At 39.7% G+C, this 23832-nt stretch overlaps 1 protein-coding gene across 1 annotated transcript; it reads right to left on the bottom strand.

The window, feature by feature from the left end:
- Positions 1 to 2337: 2337 nt before the first annotated feature.
- LOC145934222 (uncharacterized) lies at positions 2338 to 3603 on the bottom strand. Its single transcript, XM_083034593.1, has 5 exons — positions 3426 to 3603; positions 3239 to 3350; positions 2849 to 2967; positions 2662 to 2773; positions 2338 to 2534 (listed from the first exon to the last, which is right to left on the bottom strand). Exons 1-5 carry the CDS (start codon positions 3465 to 3467, stop codon positions 2338 to 2340), a joined length of 582 nt encoding a protein of 193 aa, XP_082890719.1. The 5' UTR covers positions 3468 to 3603.
- Positions 3604 to 23832: the final 20229 nt, after the last annotated feature.

The following is a 23832-nucleotide window of genomic DNA, read 5'->3' on the forward strand; positions in this document are numbered from 1 at the left end:
ATTTTAGACTAACAAAGGATACAAGTCGTGTATTGATTGAAGAATTGGTACCATTAATGCCTGAGAAATCACGAAAAACTGCGATACCTTATGAATTTCAGGTACAATATGTTTTTAATTTTCCATTTATGCAATGCCATTAAATTCTTAGTAATTTTTTTTAACCTTCTTGATTCAATATCTTATTTTATTTAGATATTGGCATCATTAAACTTCTTTGCAACGGGATCTTATCAAAGGAGAGTTGGCCAAGATTTTCTAACATGCATGTCACAAACATCACTAAGTCGTTCTCTTCATGCAACTGTCAATGCACTGATTAATGTGATGGACAATTGGATTTGTTTTCCAGTAACCGCTGACAGAATTCAAAGAATCAAACAAGGGTAATAATTAATATAATATATTTATATATAATTTATAATATAATTTATAAATAATAAATATAATAATGTATATATTTTATAATGTTTATATGTATATGGAATGCAGCTCGAATAAATATTAACTTCTAGTCAGATTATATTATAATTTAATCTTTTATTTTATATAATATAACAATATTAGTTTTAATTGGTAGATTTTTAAGGATAAAATATTAAAATTAACTTTTTCTTTCAGATTTTTCGAAATTGGTGGTTTTCCAGGGGTAATTGGAGCAATCGATGGGACACATGTAGCCATAGTTTCACCTGAAGTTGAGAGAGAATATTTATTTATTAACAGAAAGTTATACCATTCGCTAAATGTATTAGTTGTAAGTATATAAGTAATGAAATATATAGATATATATAGATATATAGATATATATATATAGTATATATAGAAAATATTATATAATATTAATATAATACACAATAATAATAAATTACTAAATAATATATGTGATTTCAGATTTGTGATTTCAACTGCGAAATTCTCGCCGTAAATAGTGCCCATGGTGGGCGAACACATGATGCTCGAGTGTTACGATCATCAAGAATATTTGCTCATTTAGAACAGACACAGAGAGGGTGAAATAGATTCCTGGCTTCTAGATAAATAATTGTATTAGCTATTATAGTAATAATATTGATACATAGAATTACAGGTACAATCGTATTCATGCTGAACTCCTTTAATAGTATTTATAATTTTCTTCTTTAATTCTGTGAAATTAAAAAGTTGGCGGCATTAATTAAAAACTAATATTGTATGTTATAGGTGATTCTGCATATTCCCTTCTACCTTTTTTGCTGACACCGAAATTAAATCAAATGGAAGGAACTCCAGGCGCAAGGTACACAGATCATCACGTCCGGACTCGTGTCACTATAGAACGATGTTTTGGCATTTTAAAGGGTCACTGGCGTTGCTTACGGAAGGAACGAGCTTTACATTATCGTCCACAATTTGCTGGTAATTTAATTTTTTAATTTCTTTTATTATTTTATAAAATTATAATTATAACTATTTATAACTTTCCTTCTGATTAAGTTTTATTTTGCTTCTACATTATTTTGGATGTAGTTTTTTAAGTTGCTTTTATAATAATTTTATTATTCGTTATAATGGGAGCTTTCCAACAAAGACACAGCGTGACAGAATATCATTCTATCTTTGTTGTTCACTGGTATTAAAAGAAGATAGAATGATACTCTGTGTCACACATTGTGTCCTTGTTGGAAAGCTCCCAATATATGTGTATACGTCGGTTAAATATTTTTTGTCATATTTACAGCTCTCATTGTCAATGCTTGTTGCGTTCTACATAATATGGTTATTAGATGGGGGATTCCTAATGATGAAATATATCTGGATGAACTAGATGTTGCACCGCCGATACCATATAATGATATTAATGAAGAACGTGGAGAACAAACTCGTAATCGAGTAATCCAGTGGTATTTTACCAATTAATTATTTGTTTAAACATTTGTAACATCTATCAATGCTAATTAAAAATTTATAGTATAAAAATACTATATTGAATTATATTATATTAATAAATTATATAATTATATGTATTAATTACATTATATTGAATTTTTTGTAATTATAATGGAAATAATATTTGTAAATACTATTGTAAGAAAAATTTATACAAAATACATTTTTAATTTTGATATACATTATTTATTTTGCATATATTGAACATATTACATATTTTGTATATATTAGATAATTTATATAAACTATATATAGATTATTATATTATAAAACTATATTTATATAAACTATATAGATTACATAGATAACACATATAGTATATAAGAAATAACATTTTTAATAATTTTTACTCCAAATATTGTGGACCAATAGTTTGAATTATATTTGTTAATTCATTCACTTTCTCAACTAATGATGTAAAGAGTTCAATGAGTTCTTGGTGAGCTTTTTTTTAAATTGTAATTCTTCTGTAGTTAAAGATAACTTTTCCTTTTTTAATTCCAATATCTGTTCTTGAATATTTGAATAGTTTGACGTGTGTTGTTCAAATAACTGTTTTACAGCTTGTTTTCTTATTGTCTTGTTATTTCCTGTATTTTCAGTATCTGAAAAAATTAATTTAATAATATTCTTATTAATATTGCTTTAATAAAATGTCGAAAGATTAAATAAATAAAATGAAATATTGTTGATATCGTATACAAGTCGTTATTATTAATTAATTTTGGTTACCTCCATCATAAGAACATCTTCGCTTATATTTTGCACTGGGATTAAATGTACAATGTACTTGTTTTGGAGTCTGTTGTGTATTTTCTACGGAATTGAGTACATCGGAGGATACCTCAAAACAGAACAAAATACCTTTATATGCTGTGTTCAAGGAATAAACATCATGCAGAAAAGAATCATTACTCACATTTGTTAAAAGATTTTCTACATCTATATTCTCATTGTCCATCTCATCGCTATAAAAAATTTCTTTCTGTTTTACAGCTTGCTTTTTTATTGTCTTGTTATTTCTTGTATTTTCAGTATCTGAAAAAATTAATTCATTAATATTATTATTAATATTGTTTCAATACAATGTCGAAAGGTCGAATAAATGAAATAAAATATTGAATCTGTTCTTTATTTCTTCACTGGTGAATTAGTGCACACTGGTGCAATAAGTTAGAATGAAACAAACATTTTTTGTTTTACTCTAACTTACTGCACCAGTGTACACTAGTTCACCAATGCAGGAATAAAGAACAGACCATTATTGTTTGTATCGTACAAGTCGTTATTATTCATTAATTTTAGTTACCTCCGTCATCAAGATATCTCCACTTATTTTTTGCACTGGGATTAAATGTACAATGTACTTGTTTTGGAGTCTGTTGTATAGTTTCTACGGAATTGAGTACATCGGAGGATACCTGAAAACAGAACAAAATACTTTTATATGCTGTGTGCAAGGAATAAACATCATGCAGAAAAGAATCATTACTCACATTTGTTGGAAGATTTTCAATATCTATGTTTTCATTGTTCATCGCATTGTTATAAAAAATCTCTTTGGTAGGCTGATGGGTAGAAGTGAAATTCGGCAGATTCTGAGAAAAAACATTCTCCGTCGGGGTCTTTGAAATCAAAGTGTCTTGATACGAAGTTTGTTGCCAGGAAAAAGGCTTCTGTGAGAGCAAGGACTCCTTCGAACTTTGTAAATATGATTTATTTACAGTAGATCTCTGACTAAATGATTGTCAATAGCTCCTCCTTCTGGAATATTGGGTATCCCGCTAGCTTCAGGAGTTAAAAATTCTAGTAAATCATCTTCAGCAGGAGTTGTGTTTAAAGTTCTTGGCGGACCTCCTCCAGTATAGTACCTCCAGCATAGCTCTTGTGTGTAGCCACCCTTTTCAATAAGTTAGATTTCCAATCACGCCATGTCTGTAACAAAGAAAGAATGATTATTAATGCCACATTATTATATAAAATGATTATTTCATAATATATATTATAGTAGTGATATAAGGCCGGTTCTAACTCAGGGGCAATGAGGGGTGGTGAGGGGCGAGGGGAACCCAGGGCGCGGGGGAATGACGTCACGCGGGGAGGGGGAATGACGTCACGCGGGAGGCGTCCGCGATGTACCGCGATGTATCGCGAGGGGGTCGCGGGGAGGGGGAAGCGTCCGCGATTTTGGAGCCGGGTCCGCGAGGAGTCCGCGGGGAGGGGGAGCGTCCGCGAGGGGGAAGCGGGGAGGGGGAAGCGTCCGCGATTTTGGAGCCGGGTCCGCGAGGGGTCCGCGAGGAGGGGGAGCGTCCGCGATTTTGGTGCCGGGTCCGCGAGGGGTCCGCGGGGAGAGAGGAACCCGCGAAAGACCGCATGAAGCTCTTTGGGTGAGGGGTCCGCGGGGAGAGAGGAACGCGAAGGAGAGCGCGAGGCACACGTGAGAGAGATGACGCAAGCGAGGCGTATATGCAAGAGCGAGAGAGATAGTGCGAGATGGTTAGGTAGCGAGATGACGCGAGGAGAGCGCGAGGCGCACGCGAGAGAGATGACGCAAGAGCGAGAGAGATAGCGCGAGATGACGAGAGGTAGCGAGATGATGCGAAGGAGAGCGCGAGAGCTGATGCAGCGAAGGAGAATGCAAAGAGAGAGGCGTTCGTAAGAGAGAATTTTTTTTTTATAATAATATTCTTAATAATAATTTAATATTTCTTATGCTATTATTAATAGTAGGGATGCAAGGAGAGGACCTATTCTAAAATAAATACATTTATTTAATATTTAAAATAATTTTTATTTTTTAAATGAGTATGTGTGTGCAATTATACAATTTTGTGTGTGTGTGTGAATTTAAAATATAAAATATATAAAATATAAAATATAAATTAATATAAAATGTAAAAAAGTATATAAAATTTAAAATATGAAATATAATATAATCAAAAAATAAAAAAAAAGTATATAAAATTTACTGCAGCGCGATGGTGGCTGCGAGGTGGCGGTGGGGCGGTGGCTGCGAGGCGGCAGGGCGGAACTCCTGCATAACAAAAAAAAAAGTTTTTTTTATTAATTTAATAATTTTTAAATATTTTAATTTAGTTATTATAAAATTAATGAGACTTACATGGATTGCACACTGGACACATGTTTCTTGTAAAAATTTGGTCCATCGGAGCCTGACAACCGGTACACCACTGTCCCAAAAGCTGCTCGTATTGTGCCGTTTGGTGAGTGCGCACGACGTAAATTTCAACGAAAAGATCTTGCATTCGCACAAAACACCTTGTGCACAACTTAGCACCACCCCATGGATGATAATACAGACGTATCGCGCACATTCTCGTCGTATCATCCATGGCGATGATGTCCGCTGTGTATAAGTTTGCACTCTTCTTTCACGAGTAACACCATCGCACTCACTGTCATAGTCCGAATCGTTTGCGGGCTCAATTTCAACGTCCGAGCCCATTTCGTCGTCTGATATAGCATCAACGTCTGATCCAACTTCAGCCACTATCGGCTCATCATCACTATCATCAATAATTATAATCGTGCTCCATTATTAACAGTCTGAAACTTATGATGGATGTACGAACACCACGGGGTTAAAAAGACTCACGTTAAAAAGAGTAGGGGATGTATGACATAATAGCTTGAACGCTTACTCGGCACATGAGATAAGAAAACAGATGGTCCGAGACAAAGATTCCATGATGAGAATAAGCATATGAATAATATGTAAAATTGAAACCACAATCGAACGTCAATAGAACCACGTTCGAATCACCTTCGAACCACTTTCAAACCACGTTCGAACATCGATCGAACATCAATCAACCACCTTCAAACCACTTTCGAACCACTTTCGAACCTCGATCAACCATCTTCAAACCACTTTCAAACCACGTTCAAACATCGATCGAACATCAATCAACCACCTTCAAACCACTTTCGAACCACTTTCATACCTCGATCAACCACCTTCGAACCACTTTCGAACCACGTTCGTACCTCGATCGAACGTCAATCAACCACCTTCGAACCTCGATCGAACATCAATCAACCACATTCAAACCTCAATCGACTACATTTAAAAATTATAACATAAGAATGCTGTCGCATACTGAAATTAATACGAGCACGTGCGGACATATAATTCTTGTATGCATACGAGGAAAAGGAGAGAGAGAACAAAGAGAATATTATTTTAATATTAATTTATTCAAAAAAAGGGTGTGGCGAATCATTGCGATGATTTGACCACCAATTAAATATTTTAAATACATTTTCTGAAGCACAATTTTTTACATGTTTATCGCAACGTAGGCTATAGGTAGTATCTAAGTTGTTTAAGGTAGGAATATCTTCATAGTCTGCATCCAAGGTCTCAATAATGAAACCGTTTCTCGCATCGTCCATTATATCGATCAACCATTCTCGCTTTTCATGGCCTTTTACGTACACAAGAGAGGATGACTCTTCTTCTTCTTGTATCATACCAGCGATAGCTGTTGTAATCAAACGCTGAGCCATGCTGTATGGAACGTTTCCATCTATCCATTGCAATCCATGATGATTTCGAGTCAACCATGAGGCTTGACGTCTCTCCGATTTTATGAGCACACCCCATGGTACGGGGCATGCGAAAAAATAATGTGAAACAATGAATCCTCTTCTCAGGATCGCCGCTTCCTTCACAATAAACTGTTTATTGAAAATAAATCCTTGTAGATCCACAAACGTTGGTACAACCATATTGTTGCAAGAATGTTGGACGACTGATGTCGATTGTTAAAAATCTCAATCTTTTATATTGGAGGATAAATGCTGATTAAGTAATTTTACGAACTATGTTGGTCAACGGACAATATTCGACAACACGATCATGCAAAATGAGACAATAGGCGGTAGTATTTGCCGGTACATCTTCCTTACATTCAAATTCTATTCTCACGTCCACGGTAGAATTTTTGACAGATTCATTTTGTCGCGAACAATCAATAACTGCGAGAGGGCCGCAATGTAGAAATTTTGCTATAGTTAGTACATTCTCAATATCACACCCGTAATAAGATTTGCGAAAACGAGAGTACATATCATACAGAATCGACCATCTGTTTTTATTGAAATCTAAATTTAAATCATCATAGGGATAAGATTCCGAGTTTAGATATAGCTTAACGTTGGCTAATTTACAATGATCGAATGTAGTAACATCTTTTGTCATAACATTCTTTTTACCAGTCTGCAGTGCAAAGATCACATATCGCGGCTTTTCCAGCTGAGAGGCGGTTTTCACAGTCCACGAATGCTTGGTCGTACTATGTAACAGCGGAAATTCATACAGATCCCAAGAGCGAAAACTCACTGTTTAAGAATCGTCCGCTTTCCAATGCTCGTAACAAGGATAGTTTATTGATTTCGTTCAATATTACATGCGGCATACGCCATTGTATCTTGATCAATTCAATATCAGCTTCAGCAGGTCCATACAGACAATTGTAGTCGTTGCGCGAACGTATCAAAATTAATTCGTGGCGAGCATTAATCACAACTCGCTTGTAATCTTCGCAAAATCCCAACAGCATGTTGAGCGGTACGCAAAAGTTAAACATGCAACTATCACCACATGATTCATTATGTGTCATATCCCACCCGGCATTTTTCAAGATTTTACTTCTCTCGGTAGTTAAAGAGACATAATTTTTCAACGTAGAAGTTATTCCAACGGTTCTGTTGCGATCAATCTCCACACCATCGAGTTCATATCGAATTTCATCAAACATGAACGCAACGCAGTTATTTGCCAATACCAGCGTTTCATTTGCATCTATTTTAGATATCGTCAACATTCCCTCAACATACAGAAAGCTTTCGCACGGTAACGTGTACAAATCCTGGTGGTGTATAGGTATCCGTATCTCATCGCTATGTCCAAGCGATGAGTTGGCGTATGGATTGTACGTATGTGTCTCAACCTTGACGATACGATCATCAAAGACTGGTTCACCACCAATATTCAAAATATCAATCATCTTTTCGTACGATGAATCCCAATGATTTTAAAAATTCGCGATTCAATGCGCTGAGTTTCTTTTTAGTGTAACGAGATCTCTGATTATTGTCGCTCACTGCCGCAGCTGCTCTCGCAAAAGTATTGTCCCTCGTAATGTCCCTCGTAAAATTATTGTCTCTCACGTGCTCCGTATCATTTAGCACGAGCATCACACGCTAATTTTGTCGACGCCGTACGTGCAATCTTACAGTAACTTCCTCTCCTCGAAAATCCAGCAATCGTCCTTCTTGATCAACAATGCGTATCGTTAGATCAGTAATGCTCCGTACGACGATCGGGAGATAAATGATCTGTGCAGGCGTTTCCGATATCTTATATCCTGGCGGCACGCTCGGTGAAAATTCATGTATCGTGTGTACGCGCTTGTCATTACTGTACGCACCAGTGGTGACGCTACATTCTATACGGATAATATTCACGCTAATAATATTTATAGGTAAATCCGAATCATGCCATTTGTGAGGTTGCAATATACGATTCGACGAGAATCCCAACAGCGATCCAATGCTGTCTGGTTTACTAAAATTTATTCTATAGATGCATTTGATTTCGCTCTTTAGAGTATTATGATTGGCGCGAAGCGCTATTGCATTTTCATTCTGCTCTTTATTGGAAGGATATTGTGAAATTGCACGTCTCAGATACTCATCTATAGCTTGTACTTCGTATGATCCTTCGGGTATCGTAATTTCCTTGTCATCGTTATCAAAGTAAAATTGATTATTCTTAGAATTTACATTCGGTATCGTATGATAAGTTTCAAAATCTGTTAAACCGAGCTCATAATCACCATTCGATAAATCTATAGCTGGAAAGTAGCTTACAGCGAGAACGCTACTTTTGCCAGTCAACGTTAGTGTTAGCGACATGTTGTCAAACTGAATCGTGATGATGGATTGACAGGCTTTATATCAGTCGTTTGAAGAAATCGTAAACACAATTGTCCACAATTATTCTGATTATAATTTTGATAGGATGTGTGATTGTATTCTATTTTCGTAACATTTAAATATTGCACCAATTCTTTGGGTGGTTGAAGATTGCCAAAACTATCGAAATATATTGCTCGATTTCCTCTCTTTACATATGCCACCCAATGGGTACCGGAACCATCAACGTCCAAATTTACAATACCGCTTTCATTTTGTCGTATACCGCTTATCGGTAAATTATTGCGCATGAAAACACCTCTAAAGAATGGTATACGCATACGTCTTGCCAGTTGTTGCAATTGTACATTAGTTGTTACACCCACAGACATTTTTAGCGTTTTTTTTTTGACGTTTTTTTTTCTTAGTTGAGAATCCCTGTCCACGCTTGTATGAAGCGAGATAAACTCCACGACCTTCCATAGCGCGATTATGACGTTGCATTTCTTCAAGCTGACGTTGCGCAGCCTTGCTATCATTCACAGCCTTTGCGACTCCCGCTGCTCCACCGGCCAACGAACCGAGAACTCCCAACAATGGTAAAATTGGCAAGATACCACCACGCTTCGCCACAGGTAGTATTCGTTTCTTCTTCTTTTTCAAAGATTTTTTCGTCTTCATCCCCATACCGAATTTTGTTTTTGCTTTCATAGCTGCCCAAACAGTCATAGCGGCTGCTCTTTCACCAAGATTCGAATCTCTCGCAGTAATACGTTTTCGCGCTTTCGCAGCGAGTATATTGTCAGCAACGTGTCGTTCTCTGAGGGCGTTGCTTTGAGAATATGCAATGTCGTGCTCGCGACATGCGGTGTATAATATTTTGCGCCTTTTCGTATTTTTTGTTATATTGCACACGCGTGATTTCTCTCTGTATTCGCGCATAGCGCCGTCCGATTCTGTTCCTACCGCTCGCCGCTCTCTAGCGCTGTGTGTGACCGACTGCGCGTCGCTGATGCGCGGCATACGGTCCCTTCCCTTCTTCTATCGTCGCTCGAACGAACAACATCGTGCGTGCAGCATCCGTACAAAATACGTAATTACTAAGCACCGCGAGCGAGGTTGTGTATCATTAATAGTTAAGAAATAAATTCAGTAAAAATCAGAGGAAACCATCGTTTTTTCTCGACCACGCCCGATCCCGAGAGATCAAGAACCGAGATCATCGCGTGGGGGCCACAAGGCCACGAAACATTTTGATCCTTCGAGCCGGATCACAGCGCAGACATCACGAGTTCGGCAATTGAGCGACGACAAGGGTCTGCCCACGCACGGGACGACCCTACGAGAAGGACGAGCAGTGCCACGGTGAAACGGCAATCACGCCGAAAACGTCACGAGGCACAGGCTCAACAGAAAGCACGAGTCGAGCGTCGCCGCCATTCCTGCCCAGTCGTGCCAGGAGGACACGATTCGAGCGTCGCCGCCATTCCTGCTAATTCGTGCCGGAAGGAAAGCACGAGTCGAGCGTCGCCGCCATTCCTGCCCAGTCGTGCCAGGAGGACACGATTCGAGCGTCGCCGCCATTCCTTCCCCGCCGTGCAGAAAGGAGAGCACGTGGCCGCCATTTCTGCCCAGTCGTACCAGGAGGACACGAGTCGAGTGCCACCTGCCATATCTACCCATCAGCGTGTCAGTTGAGTTACCGGCCGAAGCGCATTGAGGTTAGACCATCAAAGTCGCGAAAATTCCAGGTATTGTTAACAATTACGCGTCGGTCTTGACCCAAGTTCCGCGCGCCGAGAACTCTACGCCCTTGTCTCCGAAATGACTTCCAACGAGGATCCCGCCGTTTCAAAGAAGCAACGCACCGTAATTAAGGCAGCTTGCACGCGTATCAAAACGTACGTTGAAACGATCACGTCCGTCACATCGCCGGTAATGGCTCAGCTTGTCGAGCGCCGCGCAAAGTTGGAACAATATTGGTCGGATTACAATACGGTACAATCAAAACTAGAAACACTCGACGAAAGCGAGGGTAACGATCGCATTGCATTCGAAGAGGCTTTCTTTAGCCTCACAGCTAAAATTCGAGAATTGATAAATCCGCCGTATATTACGCATCGCGCTGAAGCGACGTCATCTTCGTCTCCGACCACGGCATCGGCATCTCCCGTAATGCGCGAACCCGCGACTCATGTGCGACTCCCCAAGCTGAGTCTGCCGACATTCGGCGGCAAGTACGATGACTGGTTTCCATTTTTCGATGCATTCAATTCAGTTATACATTCTAACGCGTCGTTAAACAATGTACAGAAATTACAATATTTGCGATCATCGCTCACCGGCGAGGCAAATGACATAATCAGTTCTTTGGAGATATCGGATCTCAATTACGATATTGCGTGGACCATGCTAAAAGAACGTTATGATAATAAACGAGTCATCGTACATACTCATGTCAAGGCGATCATGGAGCTACCATCCATGAGCAAAGAAAACGTTGGCGAATTAAGACAAATTGCGGACGGCGCGTCCAAACACATACACGCCCTCAAGGCATTGAATCGTCCGACCGCGCAATGGGATGATTTACTCGTGTACATTTTAGCCTCTAAGTTAGATACGCTCACACTGCGAGAATGGCAGACGTCATTGACGGGATCTGAGATTCCAACTTTCAAACAACTAGTCGATTTCATCGCGCATCGGTGCCAGGTTCTCGAGGCGACCGGTAAAACTAACATCGTTCTTGCGAAGAATTCTAATGTTCGTGCTCCTGTTAACGGAAAGAGGCAAACCGCGTGCGCCGCGACACTAAAGTTTAAGTGCAGCTTTTGCAAGGGCGATCACTCTATATATCATTGCAAGCAGTTTTTGGATCTCAACACTGCCCGTAGAAACAGTGAAATTCGAAGGTTGAAGGTCTGTCTCAATTGCCTACGCTCTACGTCACACGTTGCTAGCAAGTGCCCATCAGGCGCTTGTAGAGTGTGCAAAGCCAAACACAACACGCTGTTGCACACTGCTGCTCCAGCAGAAACGGCCGACTCCAGTCAAGAAACATTCGAAAAAACCAGCTCGCCGGCTGCACCGTCCGCGTTGGTTACTCACCTGTCGCGCTCCTTTGATGGTAAATATGCCATGCTTTCGACTGCCGTCGTACACGCTTACAATAGCAAGGGTTTCCCGGTACCCTGCCGTATATTATTGGACTGCGGATCACAAGCAAATTTCGTATCCAAGAATTTTGTGTCATCTCTCGGCTTAAAGCCGCGTTCTTTAAATATATCAATTTCAGGCATAAACGGCGTGACCACTAAGTCTACTCAAACCGCGCGTTTGAAAATGCAATCACGCGTAAACGCATTTTCTTTCGACGTTGACTGCATCGTGACTGACCAAGTGACAGATAAGCTTCCGTCATTCACAATCAAACGGACTGACTTCGACCTTCCGCGCAACTTGCAGCTCGCCGACCCTCGGTTCTATCAATCTGCTGACGTCGACGCCCTTATTGGTGCAGATTTGTTCTGGGACTTGATATGTGTGGGACAAATCAAGGCGTCACAGTCGCATCCTACTCTACAAAAAACAAGGCTGGGATGGATACTAGCGGGCCGACTAAACAATCCAAGGTCACCACAAGCAATTCGATCCTTCCACGCCATAATAACTAACGCGCAACTGCATGAAGAGTTGGACCGATTCTGGCGACAGGAGGACGTCGCCGGTCCATCAGTCAATTACACTATAGATGAGGTTCGATGCGAAAATCATTTTCTCGAGAATGTATCTAACACTCCCGACGGCAGGTACATAGTGAAACTGCCAATCAAGGAATCGGTAATTACCAGGCTTGGAGAATCTGAGGGCATCGCGCGGAAGCGACTACAGTCACTCGAGAAGCGGTTTAAACGCGAACCGACACTGAAGCCTCGCTACGAGCAGTTCATCAACGAATATGTTTCTCTCGGTCACATGAAGTTGGTAAACCCGCAACCCAATGAAAGGGTATCCTGTTACTTACCACACCATTGTGTTTTCAAGACATCAGAGCAACCAGCGAAACTGCGTGTTGTATTCGACGCTTCTTGCAAGACAAGCACAGGATTATCATTGAATGATGCACTTATGGTGGGACCCGTGGTACAGCAGGACCTGATGTCCATTTTGATGCGTTTTCGCACCTTCCAGTACGCCTTCACTGCCGACATTATTAAAATGTACCGGCAAATTCTGGTGGACGCATCTCAAACTTCCCTTCAACGGATCCTATGGCGGAGTGAACCGAACGCTGACATCAAAACATATGAGTTACTCACGGTTACCTATGGCACTGCTGCTGCGTCATATTTAGCAACGAGGTGTCTCAAGCACTTAGCGGAACAGCATGAAATCGAGTATCCAACGGGAGCTAAACACGTCAAACGTGATTTCTACGTAGACGACCTGCTGACCGGGGCGGATACATATGACGAGGCTAAATCAATGCGGAAGGAAATAATTCAATTACTGCGCCTGGGATCGTTCGAGTTAAGCAAGTGGGCCTCAAATTGCCCGAAATTAATCAAAGACAGCGACGATCTCAACCGAAAGTCGGTCACAATAAACGACGGCGCAACCTCTCGTATCTTGGGAATGATATGGGATCAGAGCGAGGATACTTTCCGATTTTCCCACGACGTTGGTGAAGAGCATAAATTCGTGTCCAAACGCATGATATTGTCCGGCGTCGCTAGGTTGTTCGATCCTCTCGGCCTCCTCGGTCCCACCATTGTCACGGCGAAACTCATTCTACAAGAATTATGGCAAGCAGGAAGCCATTGGGATGAATCCGTCCCACAGGACATACACACGCGTTGGAAAAAATTTGAACGACAATTGGCAGGATTAAGACGGTTGCAAGTACCTCGGTGCGTTAAATTCAACCCGAATGCACAATGGACGCAAATACATGGGTTCTGCGATGCCAGCCAGCGAGCCTACGGAGCCTGCATATACGTCCGAACGAGACTTGACGAAAATCAATTTCGCACCGAATTATTGTGTTCAAGGTCACGCGTTGCGCCACTTAAAGCTGTATCGTTGCCGAGACTAGAATTGTCTGCGGCGCTGCTTCTATCAAGGCTGTTCAATAAAGTTCGCGAATCAATCGACACAACTCACATGGAGATCTTCCTTTGGTCGGACTCTACAATAACGCTGAACTGGATCAGCTCGCCTTCCAGAAAATGGGAGGTATTTGTAGCAAACCGAACTGGAGAAATACAGCGCTTAACCGAAGTAAAGAGTTGGCGGCACATCGCCTCAGCAAACAACCCCGCCGACATTCTATCACGCGGACTCGACCCACACGAATTGGTGGACGCAGACACGTGGTGGCATGGCCCCGCATTCTTACAAACCGACGAGATTCAATGGCCAAACGGAGATTTCACTCGCCTGGGGGGCGAGATTCCCGAAAGATGGGAAACAGCAACAGTCGTCGTTACATCCAAGCAACCCATCGTCGAAGATCTATTAAAAAAGCATTCCAGTTTAGATAGGGTATGCCGCATCATTGCATACTGCCTCAGGCTTCGCAAGACACACCGATCGGACGCCACGACAGAATTCGTTTCCCATGCAGAAATATCGCGCGCGCTCGAAATTGCATGTAAAACGGTACAGAAAACCGCATTCTCGAGCGAATATAGCCAATTAATTAAGGGTAGCTCGATCAATGCGTCCAGCAAATTACTTTCCCTATCCCCATTTATGGACAAAGACGGACTAATTCGAGTGGGGGGTAGACTGAAAAATTCCAGCTTACCGTTTGACGCGTGTCACCCCATATTACTTCCGCGCGATCACGAGCTGACGAAACGAATAATAGAGCAGGAGCACGTACGTGGTTTACACGCGGGAACACACGCCACGATGGCCGCGGTTAGACAACGTTTTTGGCCTCTTTCGCTTCGATCCACAACGCGAAAAATCATTCGAAATTGCGTAACATGTTTCAAGGTAAAGCCAATCATGTCGGAAGCGTTAATGGGTACTCTGCCCAGCGGTCGCGTTACCGTCTCAAAGCCGTTCTCGCACTGTGGCGTAGACTACGCCGGCCCGCTAATTTTGAGAGAAGGAAAGCGACGCAACGCACGCAACCACAAAGCGTACATTTCTATATTCGTTTGTTTCGCGACTAAAGGCGTACATATTGAACTAGTAAGCGATTTAACATCGGAAAGTTTTATTGCAGCGTTGCGGCGATTCATTTCCCGAAGGGGCAAGCCCTCTTGTATGTACTCCGATAACGGCACCACCTTCGTCGGAGCGCACAAGCAGCTCAAGGAGCTCTACGAATTTATAAACGACAAACGGACGCAAGACGAAATACAACACTTTCTCCGAGAGCACCAAACGACATGGTGTTTCATTCCGCCGAACGCGCCGCATTTTGGCGGTTTATGGGAGGCTGCTGTAAGGTCGGCCAAGCACCATATGACTCGAATAATAGGCAAAGCGCATCTAAACTTCGAGGAGATGACAACAGCGTTGCACGAAGTGGAGGCGATACTGAATTCACGGCCGCTCACGCAACTGAGCTCCGATCCCAACGATCTGACCTATCTCAGCCCAGGCCATTTTTTGATCGGTACGACGCTGAACAGCTTCCCATGTCATGATCTGCATGACGCCAACGAGAACCGATTAACGCGGTGGCAAAGGGTGGAGCAAATGCGGCAGCATTTTTGGCGAAGATGGAGCAACGAATACCTACATTCTCTTCAGGAGCGAACGAAGTGGAGAGTCAACAAGGGCTTACAATTGAAACTGAATCAGTTGGTGCTCGTAAAGCAACAAGGCCTGGCCCCTTTACAGTGGCTCCTAGGCCGGGTGCAAGAACTGCACACCGGTTCCGACGGCATCGCGCGGGCTGCCCTCGTGCGAACTGCAAAGGGTCTATTTACGAGACCTTTGTCCAAGCTCGCGATATTGCCGATAGATGTTTAGGATATAAGTCAAGATTCCATTATTTGTATTTTATTGTATTTTAGATATCAACTAAGCGTTATCCTGTGATTACACCAAAGAAACCAACTCACTATAGTTTTCTTTTTGTTTGGGTCTCAGCGCGACAACAACACGGGTTACATTATGTATTGTTCTAAGCCGATAATGTTGTCATGTGGTTGTCTCTTCTTTTATTTTGAAAGAACATTCTTTCAAGGGGGGCGGCGTTGTATAATATTTTGCGCCTTTTCGTATTTTTTGTTATATTGCACACGCGTGATTTCTCTCTGTATTCGCGCATAGCGCCGTCCGATTCTGTTCCTACCGCTCGCCGCTCTCTAGCGCTGTGTGTGACCGACTGCGCGTCGCTGATGCGCGGCATACGGTCCCTTCCCTTCTTCTATCGTCGCTCGAACGAACAACATCGTGCGTGCAGCATCCGTACAAAATACGTAATTACTAAGCACCGCGAGCGAGGTTGTGTATCATTAATAGTTAAGAAATAAATTCAGTAAAAATCAGAGGAAACCATCGTTTTTTCTCGACCACGCCCGATCCCGAGAGATCAAGAACCGAGATCATCGCGTGGGGGCCACAAGGCCACGAAACATGCGGCATCCAATGGATTAATACCTCGATCACCTCTAGCCAATCGCTTTTCCAAATGAGTCCCCGGACCGCAAAACTGATAGCCGGGGATATGGAATTCGATCGGAAGTGCGTTTATCGCGCGATTAAAGAGACCACTACCTATTTTCGTTGACATTCGCTGCAATCCTTTATCATCGGCGCTGGACCGTCGATGTGCGTTTGCTGCCACGGTCGATTGTAATGTTTGAAACAGCGGCGACAGGTCTGAATCTCTGGATCCGCCTTTATGTGTTCTGGAAGCTTGTCCCACACGTAGTGGATGTGATTTTCGTATCGCAATAAAAATGCTTTTGGCACAAATTGCAGCTGTTCGGCGCTTAAACCGTGAATATCGGAAGCACTTGTTAGCAGAACAAACATTTTTTCGATACTGAGCGATTCATGGTTCCGCGCAGCTATAAATAGGCTCTCCATGACTCATTCATTCATTCGACAGAAAACATGCGGTTCGTTCAGCAATCGACGATAATCAAAGTTACAAATTTCGACGATAAAACACGGTTAATGTTGGATAAAGAAATACGCAGACATGGAAACATGCTACCAAATACTATACGCGGTATCATCTGCGGCCCCTCGAATTGCGGTAAAACTAACACGTTGATTAGTTTGATAGAAAGCCCGTATGGTGTTCGCTTCGAGAACATGTACGTTTACTCGAAATCGCTTCAACAACCGAAATATCAATATTTGGAAAATTTGCTATCACCGATAGAAGAAATTGGTTATTTTACATTCTCTAATAATAGCGATGTCATTCCACCGAGTGAGGCGCTTCCGAATTCCATTTTTATCTTTGATGATGTGGCATGCGACAAGCAAGATATGATAAGAGAGTACTTTGCAATGGGACGACACTCGAGCGTCGACTGTTTCTATCTTTGTCAAACGTATGCCAAGATACCCAAGCATCTTATACGTGACAATGCAAATTTATTAATTTTATTTAAACAAGATGGGACAAACTTGAAACATGTGTACAACGATCACGTAAATACAGATATGTCTTACGATAATTTTCGCGCTTTTTGCCAGAAATGTTGGCAACATAAATATGGATTCGCGGCGATTGACAAGGACAGTCCGATGATTAATGGACGATATAGAAAAGGATTTAATGAATTTGCAATACCGCAAAGCAATTAGTCGCTTTCGACACATTGACCGAGCAACGTCTAAATTGCAACATGATGAATAACGATCGTGAAAAGATTGTGAAAGAGATTGCGAAAACGAACGATTCAATCCGTAAAAAATATCGTTTCTTGAAAACTGGTAAAATGGAGGAGGACGATGCATTGGAGAGGCATTTTAAACCAATCTCTGAACCTTTGAAACAGCTTGTTGAAAATACAGTCGGTGTTGAGTCTGGTGAAGAAAAGATTGAATCATCGAGTATGCTCGGAGAGAAAAGAGTTTAAAACAAAGCGATCAAATATATCATTGAGCGGTATAACTTCTACTCCAAAGCGAATCAAAAGCAGGCGAATGCAACAATTATTGGATGCAACTACTTCTACTCCGATACAAGATGTACAACCAAGACAATTATTACATGATAAGACATCTATCGAGGAAATTTTCGAGACTTCACCTGAATCGCTTGTGACATCGATTCAACATACATTACAAACATCTGAGGGTCAAAATTAATTGCGAAATCACCTGGGTCCACTTGCTCAAAAATATGTGGCAGCTATATTGAGTCAAGATAAAAATTTCAAGATGGATTACGTATACGGTGTTAAATTTATCGACAAAGGAATGATGCTCGGTAATAAAAATTTCGATGTGGATAAAAATGATAATATAATTATCGATGGATCAAAATACGTTGGAACAGCAGGTCTTTACGAGCTGGTTTTCAAGAGAATTCCCGACGATGAAATATATACTGCAAATGACTTGCAAAACTACAAAAGTATATTAATAAGAACAAATGCGCACAGACGAAATGGTAATGTGAATCATCCAGTATTAGGTAACAAGGGATACAAATATAAATATAATCGCACCATTATTCTCTGATAAAAAATCTGGAAAAGGTATACCGCATGCTATGACCTTAAACAATAATAAGATTGATTACGTGCATTGGAATGATCCCAGTGAGTTGGTAGATCGTCTGCGATTTCTCGAAGCTTCACGTCAAGTCGGCAACAACGCCCACGGCAATGAAATATTGTCGATTATCGAGGAACTTTACGAAGCTGGTATTATTATAAAATAAGTTATACATCCACGATACGAGTCAGTCTGTCAATATTAGTGGTATCGAAATGTCGATTAATAAATTTGGATTATCACTTGGAACGTCGAATAATAATTCATATTATCAATGGAATGGATTACTAAGAAATTACGTGCGCGATAACACTCTGTGTCTAACAGCCTCCGGCTATGACGCAAGGTCGCGCAAGATACGACGTGTAGCGCAACCGGAAGATGATAATGATGCAGCCAACAAACGATATGTCGAAGCGAGTGTCAAGCTTTTGAGAGATCAACAGAAAGAAATTGAGAAAAAAATAATCAGGCTTGAAAGGAATATGCAGGCGCTATTATTAACGCTGGATAAAATGGCTGTAACGCAGACTACATCAAAAGATACATAAAGAACTGTACGTGAAAATTATATCACATTATTACAAATATGCCTCGATCAAACACCTCTGAAAAGCAGCTACTCGTGGAGGAATTGCACGCTCCAGCGAGAAGAAATTTTCCGCGTAGACGCGTCATAGTACGTGGATACGACGACCTGTGGCAAGCTGACGTGGTCGAGATGCGTCCTTATGCAAGAGTCAACAAAGGATACAATTACATACTCACCGTCATCGATGTGTTGAGCAAGTATGCATGGGCCGTGCCGCTCAAGAATAAGAGCGGACGCGAAACAGCTGACGCTATCGCCGAGATAATTCGAGATGGCAAGAGATATCCGAGAAACATACAAACCGATAGAGGAAAAGAATTTTACAATGCAAATGTGCAGAAACTCGTAAAAAAACACAACATCAATCATTACTCGACGTATTCTGTTATGAAAGCCTCAGTGGTGGAACGATTTAATCGTACTTTAAAGAACAATATGTGGAAAATGTTTACACTTAATGGCAATTACAAGTGGATCGACGCGCTGTCGCGACTCGTTGCAGAGTACAATGCGCGAAAACCTCGCACTATCGGCATGAAACCTATCGATGTTACTCCGGAGATTGCCGAAAAACTTTTAAATACGATATACAGTAACGTAAAAATTGCTGCTCCGGCAAGATTCAAAGTAGGCTGTCAGGTACGCGTGAGTAAATTCAAGACCATCTTCGAAAAAGGTTTTACACCAAATTGGACTACCGAAATATTTAAAATTATCAAAGTGCAGAAAACTGATCCTGCGACATATATACTTGAAGATTCGCGCGGAAATTCCGTGGCCGGAGGATTCTACGAGTACGAGTTACATCATGTTGCAAATCCCGATGTATATCTCGTGGAAAAGATTTTGCGGAAAAAAGGCGATGATGTTTATGTGAAATGGTTGGGACTGGATAAATCTCACAACTCATGGATTCATAAAAATAATGTATTATAAACATTTATTTAAAATATCTGTACACTGTTTATTTTACAATATATTTATCTAATAATTTTATAAATACAAATATACATATAATATACATATTTATACAAAAAATATATATATACAGGGTGTAACTAAACAAACGTATACGAAGCACACCATCAGGTGCAGGACAACAAACTAAATTGAAAAGTCCTGAGCCATTTTTTTATCTGAGCTTTATTTTTTACGCTATAAATTGTTAAAGTTTGCCAATCAGCGCGTGGCTACAACGGAAGGCAGCGTAGGCGCCGCCTACTGGGTGGGGAGCGCGGGATCGGAGAGTAGCGAGACAAAGTGGGGCGAAGCGAATGTAGCATGTCTCTGCTCTTTTTTGTACGTTTTGCGTAGCTCTTAAAATTTGATTATTCTCGATACTCTCGACAGTGTGGAATATTTCATTTTTCCATCTCGTTAGCTGTCTCCATATTTGTGTTTAGAAATACTTTTTCTTTGAAAAGAAAGGTTACATGAGTTGTAGTCCGGAGATCGAGAAGGCCACGGACTAGTACTGAATCCTTCCCATCCTTGAGGAAAATTTTTATCGAAGTAATGGCGGATGATACTTTTGAATAAGATTCATTGAAATTAATATTAAAAGTGGTTCCGATAATTGGACTTAAATATTAAATTAATTTTAAGCGCAAAGTATGTTTTTATTTTTAACATATTTAACAAAAAAAAAAAACTTTCTTGATGTATGAAAACATTATAATACATATGTATGTAGTAATGACTACTTTTATTAAGATTTTTAGTCTTGATGTGTGAACATGATATAAAAATTAAGCCCTGAGAGTAGAATACTGTATTGAAACTGAGATAGCGATCTTCACAATTTCGATAGATTCTATTAAACTACGCAATAAAATAATAATTATAAACATTTTTATAATAATAAAATAAAAATAAATAATAATATAAATATAATAATAATAAAATAAGAGTAAAGATATATTATACATATTAAAAATAAATATTTTTCTAATAAAAATAATTCTTACGTGCAGAATGGGCAAGTGCGTCATCATGCATGAATATCGTAGCTCATCTATTTAATGTTACCTCTTCTAAATTATTCTCTGCCGGAACTAACAAATCTGGCAGATCATTTTGTAAGAAATCGAGACTACTTTTGAGAGTTCACGCGTGATAATATAAAAAGTTCGATCTAAGTCCTGTCAATAAGTTTATATCAATAGGAAAAATAATTCAATAGGAACAATACTAGTAATAAAAGTAAACAGTAATATAACGATTACACATTATTTTTCTAGAAAGAAAATGTTTATTGCATTGATTAAATAAAAAAATAATTCAAATCGATAGACAGACGAAAGATAATAAAATAAGTTATAATAGAGAAATGATTAAAAAGGAAACAATAAAAATAGTTTCAATTTAATTAATTTAAATTACAATTAAATTTTAATTTTATTTCAGTTTAAAATACCTACTTACGATTTGATTTCTCGGCAATCCATATCAAATATTTACGGAATTCGATGTTGAAAAGATCTCTCTCGAGTAAGAAATAGATTTCCAAATGGCTGCAGTAATGATAATAAGAGAATGTAGATATTAAACATTCCTAAAATGTTTCTTGTAAATGTACATTTATCGACATACAAAATCCGACTTCTATAATTTGGTTTTTACTAGATTTAAATAATATTCAGCGAAAATCACGCGAGGCTAATAATATCATGAACTAAATGTTGTACTTTTGTATAATAATACGAATGCTGCTCATTTTCTTTAAGCATTCAGTAAACATTCATATACGATATACTAAACTGACGAGCAATAGATCTTGTATTTAATGTGGGATTATTGCGGAAGACAATTATATAGCATCTTCCATCACAAGATTGTGTACCTCCATCTCTATTATTCGGTAAAACGCTACCAGTTTCTCGTAGTCGTCGAACAGCACCAACTATTACGTTCAAATTTGGATGATGTCAATTCGGATATAAATTAACATTTTCTACTGCAGAGAGAGAGAGAGAGAGAGAGAGAGAGAGAGAGAGAGAGAGAGAGAGAGAGAGAGAGAGAGAGAGAGGGGGAGAGAGAGAGGGGGGGGGGGGGGAGGGGGGGGAGGGAGAGGGGAGGGGGAGGGAGAGGGAGAGAGGAGGGAGAGGAGAGAGGAGAGAGAGAGAGAGAGAGAGAGAGAGAGAGAGAGAGAGAGAGAGAGAGAGAGAGAGAGAGAGAGAGAGAGAGAGAGAGAGAGAGAGCGCAGGTGCAGCCTGTTCTCCACTTGTAAAATATGAACGAATCATATCGCAATAATCTTATGTATAATAAACGAGCATGAGATTATTAAATAGTCTTATAAAGGCGTAACAACGAATAGTTGAAATGTTAAAAAAAAAGATCAGATTTATATTTTTTCTTTCTTTAATATTTTTGTTATTTATAAAGAATCTTCGCTAGTGCTTTGTTTTCATACGTATGTATGTATGTTCATCTTTATGTATTGTGTATGTATGAAAACAAAGCACAAGCGCGAAGGTTCTTATAAACAAAATCTTCTGATCATTTCAATTATTCATTGTTATGCTTTTATAAGTGAACGATCTTTTATAAGTGACAGACCATTTAATAATCCTCATCATGCCCGTTTATTACGCACAAGATTATTACGAAATGATTCGTTTGTATTTTATAAACGGAGAACAGGCTGCACCTGCCGCAGTGCAATATGCTAATTTATATCCGAATCGACATCATCCAAGTCTAAATGTAATAGCTGGTGCTGTTCGACGACTACGAGAAACTGGCAATGTTTTACCGAATAATAGAAACGGAGGTCGTCCACGTCAAATACGCAATCTTGTGATGGAAGATGCTGTTATGGCTGTCTTTCGCAATGATCCCACATTAAGTACAAGATCTGTTGCTTGTCAGTTTGATATATCGCATATGAGTGTTTATAGAGTGCTTAAAGAAAATGAGCGGCACCCGTATCACTATACAAAAGTACAACATTTACTTCCACGAGATTATCCATTTCGTGTGAATTTTGCTGAATATTATTTAAAACAAATGAATTTGAGACCTAATTACGGAAGTCGGATTTTGTATACTGATGAATGTGCATTTACGAGAAACGGAATGTTTAATACCCACAATTATCATTACTGGAGCCATGGAAATCCATTTCTCACTAGGTTAAGGCTTTTCAATACCGATATTCCGTAAATGTTTGGTGTGGATTGCTGGGAGATCAAATTGTAAGTATTTTAAGATTATAATTTAATTGAAATTTAAATTAATTGAATTAAAACTATTTTTATTCAGTCCTTTTTAATCTTTTTTTTTCAATGAAACTTATTTTTTAATATCTCTGACATATCTTGACATATCTTTTTTATTTATAATCAATACAATAAAATTTTCTTCATAGAATTCTAATTTGTAATTGTTAATTATACTACTGTTTTGTTACTAATATTGTTCCTATTATTAATATAACTTTATTAATTGAGCTTAGATTGGACCTTTTATACTACCAATATCTCAATTTCTTGCGAAATAATCTGCCAGATTTATTAATTCCGGCAGAGAATAATTTGGAAGATGTAGCATTAAATAGACGAGCTATGATATTCATGCATGATGGCGCACCTGCCCATTCTGCACGTAAGAAATTTTTACTATAAAAATGTTTATTGCATACAGTTTAGAAGAAT

Source organism: Prenolepis imparis, unplaced genomic scaffold, assembly GCF_030444845.1.
Source record: "Prenolepis imparis isolate NDT839.2.m4 unplaced genomic scaffold, iyPreImpa1.0 SCAF_3, whole genome shotgun sequence".
Taxonomy (NCBI): domain Eukaryota; kingdom Metazoa; phylum Arthropoda; class Insecta; order Hymenoptera; family Formicidae; genus Prenolepis; species Prenolepis imparis.

Excerpts from the sequence above, each read along its gene's own strand:
- LOC145934222 (XM_083034593.1), bottom strand. The coding sequence starts at position 3,467 with ATGAACAATGAAAACATAGATATTGAAAATCTTCCAACAAAT. Across the intron at positions 2,774-2,848 it reads TAGAAAATCTTTTAACAAAT|GTATCCTCCGATGTACTCAA; the intron begins GTGAGTAATGAT and ends TTCTGTTTTGAG. Across the intron at positions 2,535-2,661 it reads AAGATGTTCTTATGATGGAG|ATACTGAAAATACAGGAAAT; the intron begins GTAACCAAAATT and ends TAATTTTTTCAG.